The sequence below is a fragment of the Neophocaena asiaeorientalis genome, unplaced genomic scaffold, assembly GCF_003031525.2.
Source record: "Neophocaena asiaeorientalis asiaeorientalis breed wild unplaced genomic scaffold, Neophocaena_asiaeorientalis_V1.1 scaffold5, whole genome shotgun sequence".
NCBI lineage: Eukaryota > Metazoa > Chordata > Mammalia > Artiodactyla > Phocoenidae > Neophocaena > Neophocaena asiaeorientalis.
The window spans coordinates 2609578-2621826 of NW_020174698.1; the positions used below are offsets into that span (position 1 = coordinate 2609578).

General features: G+C 36.2%; 1 protein-coding gene across 2 annotated transcripts in view; it reads left to right on the forward strand.

Annotated features, from left to right (window-relative positions):
* Positions 1-12249, forward strand: part of HBS1L (HBS1 like translational GTPase) — an 82538-nt gene extending 70289 nt beyond the window's left edge. For both annotated transcript variants that reach the window (XM_024759039.1, XM_024759041.1), the window contains 5 exons: positions 1984-2074; positions 2502-2610; positions 6886-6986; positions 9481-9625; positions 11585-12249. In XM_024759039.1, coding sequence (XP_024614807.1) covers positions 1984-2074; positions 2502-2610; positions 6886-6986; positions 9481-9625; positions 11585-11596 — 458 coding nt within the window. In that variant the 3' untranslated portion in view covers positions 11597-12249. The remainder of the gene's footprint in view (positions 1-1983; positions 2075-2501; positions 2611-6885; positions 6987-9480; positions 9626-11584) is intronic.

Below are 12249 nucleotides of genomic sequence, written 5' to 3' on the forward strand. Positions count from 1 at the left end.
CTTTGGCTTTCATTCCCTTATTCATCTTTAAATTTAGCTTAAATTATCTCTGCTGTTGTTTCTTAAAGTGATCAAGAGCTGCAATACTATTGAAATACTAATTTCTTTATATGTTAAAGACCTTTTTGAGAATAGGAAATTTTTTTTTAATATAATCAGGCATGAATTAAAACCATGATCCTAAACCATGGTCATAGACCTTACAGATTGGCTCCTTTGTGAGCTCCAAAATCATAATTTGGTCACTTCTGAAAGTTCTACATTCTTTCCCTCTTTCTTTCCTGTCCCTACCCTACCAGAAAAACTCCAACCACTTATCTTTAACCTAGTGGTTCTTAAAGGGAAGCCATATGAGAAGCACTGCTTCACTCCTTGAGAGCCACCCTTCTAACCCAACTTGGAGATTCTCAGTCCTCAATTTCTCACCCTAATGCTTTTGATTGATTTATTTGATTTTTTAATGCACGCTTCTGTCTGAACACTTTAGGTGCTACTCTGGCTCACTAACCAGTAGTGTCCTAAAAAAGAGAACTGACTAAATCTGCTACCAACAAATGGAAATTCGAAATTACATTTTCACTTTATTAACATATAAGTTCATAGAGTGTTAAAAAAGAACTTCTTTCTCCAGTGAAGAAAGTGCTTGAGAAGATAAATATCACATGTAGGACAGTGTAACATGTTTGGGGGAAGGAAGTCAGATTATATATTATCTTCAGAAAATTTTATATTGTTAATTGAACTTCTAGTATGAAAGCTCTTAAATCCTAAGCTAAAGGCAATCTCTAGTCTATGTAAGTAGCTAGCTCCTGACTTGAATTCCACATTTCATACCAAAACTCAGATATGGTCATTTTAAATTTACATGTAAAAACTAAATGTAATTAGTTGAAAATTTGACAAACATTTTAAAATATCATAATTGTTAACGTTTTTAGAGTCAGGAACCTCTTTGACACCTTGATGAAAGTATGGCCCCTCTTCTCAGATTAATGCAGATGTGCAGCTACATGAAACTTTGAATAAAACTTTAGGTTGTCTCAGAGCCCTTAAAGTTCTCCTTGAACTCCCAAAGAGTCTCAGAGAAACTCAAGAGTATGCTATATGGAAAAAATAAGTATTTTCAGGAGGAGATGGGTGAATTGTAATTTACTAAAAACTTGTCAATCGAGAACTGTTCCCCAGTGGTTGGTCTACATACTGTCTTCATTGTTAAGACTCAAGTTCCTATAGAAAGGAACTTACCCCACAGAATCAGAAAATATGAGAAACCTTTTAAAAGCCTTTATTCAAATACCTGAGTTTTATTGCCCTTTGCAATTATACTCTAGGATTTTTCCTAGGTAATAAAGGTAGCAATAGCTGGGATCATTTTTAAATTAAATTTTCTTACACTATTAATCTCCTCCTTTTCATAAAACTATTTATCATTGTGCATCTGTCTCTCTGGGAAGCAGTTCTTTTGAGCCATGAATAATGAAGGGGCCTGCCGAGGGTACCATCTGACTGAGTACCGATGCCCTGTGGGTTACTCAGAGATTGTTTACGTCGTTGTCTAATTAGAGCAAAGCTTAAATACTACTAGACATCTTCCCCAGTCTCATCTATTATGTTTGGAAATAACTGGGACTGTACTATTATGCCTGTATCCATTAATAGAAGAGAAGTATTAGAATGGGGCCTATTTAATGAATATACCAGTCGTATAAATGAGTTTAAAAAATCTTGATTAAATAAGTAGAAATCAGCCTTTTATGGACAGATACAAGTCACTTTATGTTTAGGGTGGTGGTCCAGAAGAGTCAAGTCTAGAGGAAGTGTGTTTTCCTCAGTGCTTACAGTTAACACTTCTCAATCTCAATCCATTCATATTGAAAATGATGAGTAGTGACTGATGAGGCACAAATCAGCCAAACTCCCTTGGTTGTTATGGTTTGATATTGAGATGTTTCACTGTATGCTTTGGTTCTTACTCATTTCCAGGAATCACTCTGCATGATGAACCTGTCGACTGGGCGGCAGCAGGCGATCATGTTAGTCTTACGTTGGTTGGGATGGATGTCATCAAAATCAAGTGAGTGAGAAAATGAGTTTAAGCGACCATTGTTTTGGATGTAGGACCTCAAAACGCGTAAAATTTGCAATTCACCAGCTCAAATGAAAGAATTGAGTGTTAATTCTGAATCTCATTTGGCCAGAAATAGGCACTTGTGGAAGTGTAAGAATGATAAGCAGAACCTACTAAAATTTAAATTAATACGTGTCAACGTGTGTACCTGACATGTTCTTTGAGGGAAAACAGTAATGTATGGAAATGACATAAGGTTAATAATGGTGTAAAGCCATGCTTTAACCCAAAAGGGACTATTTAGAAAAAGTCCCTAATTTACTGGATTGTTTTACCTTGTTAATGGTTTTAAAGGTTTCCTATTGGATGTGTATTTAATTATCCCCCCAACTACCTGCTCTCCTTTTTTGTTTTTGTTTTGTTGTTGTTACAGTGTTGGCTGCATATTTTGTGGCCCCAAAGAACCCATTAAGGTTTGCACTCGTTTCAGAGCCCGAATCCTCATCTTTAATATTGAAATTCCTATCACTAAAGGATTTCCTGTAAGTTTCAAAATGTTTGTTACTGTTTTTATAAATTCAATATAACTTTATCCTAAAAAATAGTAACTCTCTTTATAGGTGATGTTGCTATTGTTATTTTCAACTAACATTTGTATTACTCTCATCCAGTAAAACATGAAATTGGAATTTGAAGATCATCTTTATTGTGTTTTTTTTTAAATTTTGATCCTTAAGTCTGGGGATGTTTTTTTCAAAAAGGCATTGAGAAGAAATTTCATAATCAATAGGATACAAACTGATGATAAAAAAATCGTTTAGGGAAAATCGTAGACACTTTTTTGCTGAGTTCCAAATGTTACTTCTTAGATTGGGTCTTTCTGTTTTGTTTTGTTTTTTTTTTTATAATAAGCTTATTTGTAGTTTTTCTGATTATAAAAGTAATACATTGTTATGGAAAATTTTGGAAAACACACAAAAAATAAAAATGATAAGAAAATTCTGGGACACAGCAGTTAAGAATCCTCCTGCCAATGCAGGGGACACGGGTTCGAGCCCTGGTCTGGGAAGATCCCACATGCCATGGAGCAACTAAGTCTGTGTGCCACAACTACTGAGCCTGTGCTCTAGAGCCCTCGAGCCACAACTGCTGAAGCCCGTGCACCCTAGAGCCCGTGCTCTGCAACAAGAGAAGCCACCGCAATGAGAAGCCCATGCACCGCAAAGGAGAGTAGCCCCCATTCTCCACAAGTAGAGAAAGCACACGCACAGCAAAAGACCCAACACAGCCAAAAATAAATAAATAAATTAAAAAAATCATATTTAACATCTTATTAAAAAACAGAATCTTCTATAATTGTGTAACCTATAATTATCTGTTCTTTACATTTCAGAGTATTTTTTTGTGTACATTGGTATCTATGGGTATATTTTGGGGATGCTTGACCTAGGTAAACTTTAATTACACTGAAGCTGTGAGGTTGGTTTGCAGGTTATCATTGACTAGCACCATTTGAACATGCACATTTATGGGAAGAGGGGGACTTTATACTATATTGTTACTTATCTAGAAAAGATACTACTTGTGAATAGCATGAATTCTTTGTTTTATGTGTAAATTTTTTTTCAGCTATTTGGGGCCGTACTCTGTTTATAGTTTGGTACCTTGCTTTTGCCATTTAACTAATGGACATTTTCCCCATTAGACTTATTTTTCTTTTCTTGATCAGCTTATTATATAGTACAGGTTCTGCATGAGAATCAAAAATGTTTCTCGGTGGAATTAAACGGCTTGCCTTTAAAAATATAAACAGATCATTTTCTCCATTTGATGCATCTTTGAAATAAAAGTAAGGGAGTAATAGTAATTGACCTTTAAACTTTATTTAAATTAGTGATAGTATTTTAAAGATTGGGAATAAATTTATTTAGCACATTTAAATTTATTTTATACCTCTGCACCTTTATTTGAGATAACCATGTGCTTTGCTTATAATTCTTTGTAATTATTTCTATGTAAACTTGATCCTATTAAATTATATTTATAAAATAGTGTTTAAGTATTTTAGTTTTATAATTATATTCCATTTCTCCCATATGCTAAAAAAGGGGAGGGGCAAAAGCTCTGTCCAAAAAAAGTTATTGTTGCAAATACTTCTTTTAAATATTTAAAATTCATGTGTTGATAAGCAAGAAATTGCTATGAACGAATGGCACTCATTCTTAGAAAGCAGTATGTCCAATGGAGAGAAGCTGAAGAGGTTGGTTACTGTGTTTTTACTCATGCGGCAATAATTTTTGCCAATGGAGAGGTAGAGAGGTCAGGAGGTTGGTAGTTACTTTGAATAGTAATACTGTCTTCCTGTGTACTGTAGTTTGTTTTATGAATTAAAAGTTTTTCAGTGCTGCTTTATGAGATTCTACTTGCTTATGTTGATTCACGAATACCACGATGAATTTTGTTTCAGAAAAAAAACATCACGTTTTGCCATTTAATCCACTCTCTGTGGGAAGAAACTTCCACAATTTTTAAAAATTTAATCAAGGAGAGGCTTCCTAAGCAATTAAATTTCACTATTTAGGGACTAGTTCCTTAATACATAAATATTTTTGTTTCCCTTAGCTTATATGGTAAACTGTCTATATATTTAAGAAGAAAAAAAAAGAAGAATGGGTTAGACTTTAACTAAATTCATGTTTTGATTTATTGTGATAAAATATTTATAACAGAAAATTTACCATTTTAACCATTTTTAAGTGTACAGTTCAGTGGCCTTCAGTACATTCACCTTGTGCAACCATCACCACCTCCCATCTCCAGAACTTCTTCCTTATCCCAAACTCTGTACCCATTAAACAATAACTCCCCCTATCACGCTTTCCCCCTGTCCTCTGGTAACCACAGTTCTACTTTGTTTCTCTATGAATTTGCCTATTCTACATCCCTCATATAAGTGAATCGTACAATATTTGTCCTTTTGTGTCTGACTGATTTCACTTAACATAATGTTTTTGAGGTTCATCCATGTTATAACATGTATCAGAATTTCATTTCTTTTTAAAACTGAATAATATTCTATTGTAAGTATTTACCACATTTTATTTATCCATTCATACGTTGATGGATGTTTGGATTGTTTGTCTTTTGGCAGGTGTAAATGATGCTTCTGTGAACACTGGCATACAAGTATCTGATTGAACCCCTGCTTTCACTTCTTCCGAGTATATATCTCAGAGTAGAATTGCTTGATTGTATGGAAATTCTGTGTTTAACTTTTGAGGAACCACTAAACTGTTTTCCACAGCAGCTGCACCATTTTTACATTGCCACCGGCAGTACACGAGGGTTCTAATTTCTCCTCTTCCTTGTTATTTGCCTTTTTGTGTGTGTGGGTGTTGGGGGCGTGATTTTTTGTTAGTTTGTTTGTTTATAATAGGCATACTGATGAGTGTGAAGGGGTGTATCGTGGTTTTGATTTGCATTTCCCTAATGGCTAGTAATGTTGAGCATCTTTTCATTTCTTTATGTATTTTGGGTTTTAATTCCTTATCAGTGTATGATTTACAAATATCTTCTTCCATGCTGTGGGTTGTCTTTTTACTCTTAAGTATCCTTTGATGTACAGGAGTTTTACATTTTGATGAAGTCCACTTTATCTACATTTCCTTTTGTTGCCTTTACTTTGGTGTCATATCCAAGAAGTCATTACCAGATTCAACATTAAGAAGATTTCCCACTCTGTTTTCTTCTAAGAGTTTCATAGTTTTAGTCCTTTTGTTTAGGTCTTTGATCCATTTTGAGTTAATTTTTGTATATGGTGTAAGATTCTTTTGCATATAGATATCTAATTTTCCCAGCACCGCTTGTTGAAAAGACTGTTCTCTCCCTATTGAGTGGTCTTGGCACCCTTACTGCTGCTTAACCTATTTGATATTAATTTCCTTACATATAAAACATGAACAGTAATAGCTAATATATAAGGCCATCAGTTAACTTCAGGTTTACCATGTGTTAGGCACCACTTTAAAATAACATTATCGGGTTTTCCTCATTTAGTGATGAGAGACCTGATGCTGGGGATATTGGGGGGAAAACGGTTATTACAGGATTTGCCCCAGATCACACAACTAGAATGTGTAAAGTTAGGATTTGAACTCAGGTCTGCCTGACTTCAAAGCCTGTCTAAACTCCCATATAATATTTTTTTTTAATATTTATTTATTTATTTGGTTTTTCCGGGTCTTAGTTGCTGCATGTGGGCTCCTTAGTTGTGGCATGCGAACTATTAGTTGCTCCACGGCATGTGGGATCTAGTTCCCTGGCCAGGGATCGAACTCGGGCCCCCTGCATTGGGAGCGCGGAGTCTTAGCCACTGCGCCACCAGGGAAGTCCCCCCATATAATATTTTACTCTCATTATCCAGCAGTGAATACAATTCGTTACTGCTGAATATCATGCAATTCCCCTTCCCTCATTTTTATGGTGAAACAATTCACATTTGTTGAACATCTGCTGTACCAGACACTGTCTCTTCTGTTATTTAGTTCTCATCATAATCCTATAAGGAAGGTTATGTAATTTACTCAAGTTTACACAGTAAGTGGTGGAGGAGAAATTGGAACTGCTTCCCATGCCCTTTTCCCCTAGTGAGTTAAGGGACAGCCTGATTGGAGTGGTGGGACTTAGGGGAAGCAGCTGGAGATCCTGCAACTCCAGGCAGTAGTGCTGAGGCTAACGTGATTCCGTGTGAGTGCCAGAGTAAAAGACCAGAGATGCTGCAGCGAACAGCTTTGTAGTGTTACAATTTTTTGTTTTAGGTGCTGTTACACTACCAAACCATCAGTGAACCTGCCGTTGTTAAACGATTGATTAGCGTCTTAAACAAAAGCACTGGTGAAGTCACAAAGAAAAAGCCTAAGTAAGTGTTTCAATGCATAAATAATAAACACAATTTAAGCACATTCCTTACAGATTAATTCATTTGTGTAATATTTCTCTTTGGGATAAGTGAAGTCTGTTTTTACTTGTTCCAGAAATCAGTTTTTTAAAGGACTGGATGAAAACACAAAAACAAATATTTAAGCTCCTGTTTAGGTAGGAATGCTAGATATAATTTCAGTTATATATGATGGTGATGGGTGTGAATTGTAAATAAAAATGTAAATATAAGTTTATATGTAAGTATCAAGCCCTAGATACTGATGATGTAAAAATGAAGGCATTTAAAAAATCAGTCCTACATTTTTGAAGATGAACTTGAGTTATGCCTAGCCACTTGTCCCAAATTCCAGCTGATTGTGCTTCTTAACTTTCTTGTCACCCCCTCATGGGAATCATGCCCTATGCTAAGAATACCTCAGGAAGAGAGTGAACTAAACACTGTTTTTTTCCCACCTGGAAAGTACTTTTGTTTTCTGCTTGAAGTCCACCTGGTGCCTAGGCTGAGGTGGTCACCACATGTTGGTCCCCTCTGCTTACCATTAATACCTAGGTCTAGGTGTGGACAGTTCCCCCTTGGCTGGGATAGGCACGGGATTTTTCAGAGGAGGTGCTTCCTGAGAATCTTGAGTTTCTTACTCTAATTCAACTAAAGGTTGACCACAGTTTGGTTTGGCTGCTTCAGCTTTGGGGTTTTCCTCACTTCAGCCCTATGGGGAATCCCACCCAAAATCCCCTTTTTTTTCAGTCCTGGGGTGTTCCTCCTCATTTGCACCTGTGTAAGAGGCCAAGGTGGTTAGAGGGTTAATTTAGGATTGGCTGCACGTAGAAGAAAGAATCTTCACACTGTTCTAAACCCATGCCTGTTTCTCCGTTAGTTAGAAAAAAGAGGCTACTTCACCTCTGTTTTAAAGATAGTTCTTTATTTTTAACCTGAGTCTTTAGCTTCTAGCCTGAGTGTCTGCCATAATGTACTGAGAAGTGTGATAGAACTAATGGCTGATGTTTCTTGAGGACCACTATTTTCTAGGCTCTGTCATAAGTGCTTTCACATGGTTTACATTCTCAGCAACCGTATGAAGCAGGTATTATTATGTTTCCCATGTTTCAAATGAGGAAGCTGAGGCTTAAAGAGATTGTATAACACGTTTGAGATCACAAAGCTAGCAAATGGCAGGCCCAGGATTCTAATCTAGTTAGTTGGGTCACATAAATTCTTTTGGCAGGAGGCGGGCTGTTTGACTTGGAAAATTCTCAATCTGACATTGGCTCATCAGATGTAATCCTGAATTTTACCCTCCCTGCTCATGCTGCAGAGTCTAGCTCAATGATGGTAATTCTAGGTTTTAATATATTCTCATGCTAGTTTTTCCTGTCACCGTATTTGTAGCTTTGTCCTTTTATTTTGCACCAACACCATTTGGCCTTTCCCCTTTGTTTCCATTCCTGGCACATTGTAGACTCGATTGCTTTATGTGGGATGGAATCAAGCTTTCTAGAACCAAACTTAATGCAAATTATGAATATATTAGATGTTCTCCTTCCTAAGGAATGGGACCTTAAGCTGAAATTGCCCAAAGCCAATATTTAGAATTTTGGGAATACGTTTTTTAGAAACTTTGGCTTATTCTATCTGTCTGTCCCTGAATTAATCTTTCAGAAGGGGAGTTTATGAATGCTGTTCTCTATCCTTCTAGAACACATCAAAATTGAATTAGGGAACATTTCAGAATGTCCCCTTTGGGTTCTCCCTCTTTCAGTAAGTCTGGTGGGGCCCGTGCACAAGGATTCTTGGTGGTTTTGCTTATTTGTGTGAAGCTGTTTGCAATCAGACCTATGCCTCATCTCCCTTCATTTCCTACAAACATCATACTGTGAAAGAATCTTACATGATTTTATCCTGAACGTCTGTTAAAGAACCACTCTTCCTATGTGAGAAAAGAGAGAGGAGGGAGGGAGAGAGAGATCTAGGGTAGTGTGTTGGCACTAGGAGATTATCCTCTTTAAAGATAACTTTTTAACACATAATCTACCAATTAGGATTTTACTATGGAAGACATAGGACATTGCATTCCTTTCTTTAAATGCAACTGCATCACTCTTCTTTAATTTCATGAGGGAATGAAAGGGAAGACTTTGGTGGAGGTGTCTTGAGTATTTTAGATTATAGTGTCCTTCAAAGGATAGAGTTCAATTTGGAGGATTGTTTAAAACACACACACACACACACACACACACACACTCATACACACACGAACTAGCTAATATTTCTTAAATCTAGAATTACTCCTCTCATTTCTTTCAACTAACTCCCTCAAATTCAAAGGCATATATTTTCATTTTAAGAAAATCCCTTTTTACTTTTTAAGTTTTTGAAAAACTAAGTTGATGTGTAGATGGAATGTGAAATATTTTTCAGGTTTTAATTACATTTCTTTACCTTTATTAGATTTCCATTTTATTTTTCGTGATAGATTGTTGACCAAAGGCCAGAATGCATTGGTGGAGCTACAGACACAAAGACCAGTGGCTCTTGAGCTGTACAAAGACTTTAAAGAGCTGGGGAGATTCATGCTGCGCTACAGTGGTTCTACCATAGCTGCTGGTGTAGTCACCGAGGTATTTTAAAGTGACTGATTATGTATCCATGGTTATTATGTCTTTTTCTACTTTCTTGTTAAAATTTTACTTATTTATTTTTATTTTTTGGCTGCGTTGGGTCTTCGTTGCTGCGCACGGGCTTTCTCTAGTTGTGGCGAGCAGGGGCTACTCTTCGTTGCGGTGCGCGGGCTTCTCATCGCAATGGCTTCTCTTGTTGTGGAGCACAGGCTGTATGTGCATGGTCTTCAGTAGTTGTGGCTCGCAGACTCTAGAGTGCAGGCTCAGTTTGTGGCACAGGCTTAGTTGCTCCGCGGCATGTGCGATCTTCCCGGACCAGGGATCGAACCCGTGTCCCCTGCATTGGTAGATGGATTCTTAACCATTGTGCCACCAGGGAAGCCCTCTTTTTCTACTTTTTAAGAATGATTACTGAGATTTTATGGCTTAACGGGAGTGCAGTTATATTAGAACAACATTTTAAAATTTTATTAAAGATTAAAAGAATGACGGGAAGAAAATGTTTCATCTTAGATCTTCTCATGACGAAACTTCCAAACTGTCTTCTCCACCAGTAATATTGCTCAAAATTAAAGGCATTGAAAAATACATCTGTATGCAGTCCAAATCATGAGAATAGACTTTAATAAGAGTCAAATGAATTGGGGGTAGTGGTTTTGTTTAACAAAGTGCCCTCATTACGTTTTTTTTTAATAACTGGTTCTCAGTTCATTCATTCAGAAAGTTCAGTTAATATATCAGTAATGTTTCTGAAACATTAATATATAATGTAAGGTACGGTTGAGTTTTGGAGGAAATAGCCAGAAATGAACCAGAATTTCAGTGATTTAAATTTCCTCCCACACTATCATGATTCATGTAGAGCTTATGAATACATGCGTGCCTTATTTTATTGCACTTCACAGATACTGTGTTCTGCACAATGAAGGTTTGTGGCAACCTTGCATTGAGCAAGTCTCTAGGCACCATTTTCCCAACAGCATTTGCTCACTTCATGTCTCTGTTTCACACTTTGGTAATTCTTGCAGTATTTCAGACTTTTACATTATTATTATTACATATTTGTTACGGCGATCTGTGATCAGTAATCTTTGATGTTATGCCTACAAAAAGGTTATGACTCACTGAAGGCTCAGATGATAGTTAGCCTTTTTTAGCAATAAAGTATTTTTAGTTAAGGTGTGTACATTGTTTTCTTAGGCATAATGCTATTGCACTCTTAATAGACTATAGTATAGTGTAAACATAACTTTTCTATGCACTGGAAAACCAAAGAATTCCTATGACTTGCTTTACTGCGATTCTCACTGTATCGAGGTGGCCTGGAACGGAACCCACAATATCTCCGAGGTATGCATGTATTTTTAAAAGGGGCTTCATTACTTCATATGCTTGTTTTCTGCATAAAAATTACTCAGTTCATTTAACTGGATGGATACTTTGGACATAGGGCTTTAGGTTGCATCAAAATTCAGTTATACGTGTACCATGAAAAAGGCTCTGGAGTTAAACTTAAGTCTGTTACTGCTCCACTAATTCCTAGCTGCAGAAGAACATTTGTCCTGTAATTTATCCATCTATGAAAATGGGGTAATAGAATCTACCTTCTGGAGTTGTGAAATGAAATGGTCTGCATAAAGCACTTGGCACAGTGATTGCATTTAGAAAGCATTCAGTAAATGTTACCTAATAGCAGCAGCAGCAGCATCACATTTAACTGTCAAAACATTCTTTATGAAAGAGCATTCTAAAAGTAAGATGCAGTCTCTTGTGGAAAGTAATGGAGAGATTATAGAAAATCTCAAATAACAAGACTAGGGAAGGAAAAAAGTTGCAGGAAAAACAAAAAAGTTTCACCTGATGTAATGATTGCTCCACTGCCATTTTTTCCTTTTGTTGTTGTTCTTCATATAATGTGGTTGGTTAAATTATAGCAAATGCTTTTTTTTTCTTTTACAGATAAAAGGTTGATGGGTCAGAATTTCTACCATGTTTCTAAACACAGTGAGATAGTTAACCTCCATGTTTTGAAAGAATCCAGTTATTCAGTTAAAGCAACAATGTGCAATTGATATTTTTTTAAATGAGAGAAAATTCAAGCTTTAATCAGCTGCAAAGAAGTATTATTCACCACTCCTACAAAAATTTTAAGTTGCCAACTGGCAAAGAAAGGCTAATATTGCACTTTCATTTAAAAAACTAGCTTTTCCTCTGAAATGTTACTAATGGATTTACCTTGCTGAGACTTACGGAAGTTATCAGAAATATGTGTTAGAAGACATCGAATCATCATGACGTGAACTCTACTTCCAGCCAAACCACCAAATGTTTTCAGTTTTCTCTTTTGATTTCAACTTACAACACACATTTTTAAGGAAGAATAACTAAAATGGGTTATTGAGGTAGTTAATATTTGACCTGAGCAGTTTTTTAGTTAACTGTAAGAAAAGATTTGTTGAAGGTTAATAAAGGTATTTTGTGTTGAGCAGTGAGTGTTCTTCCTTCAACAGACAACCATTTGGAACTGCTTAGTTTGCAGTTATTGGAAATTGTTCCTTTGGTAACCAAGATATTATTTAACGTGTAAAGCCAGCTAATAAAATGCCTTTGTTTGAGCATAACAA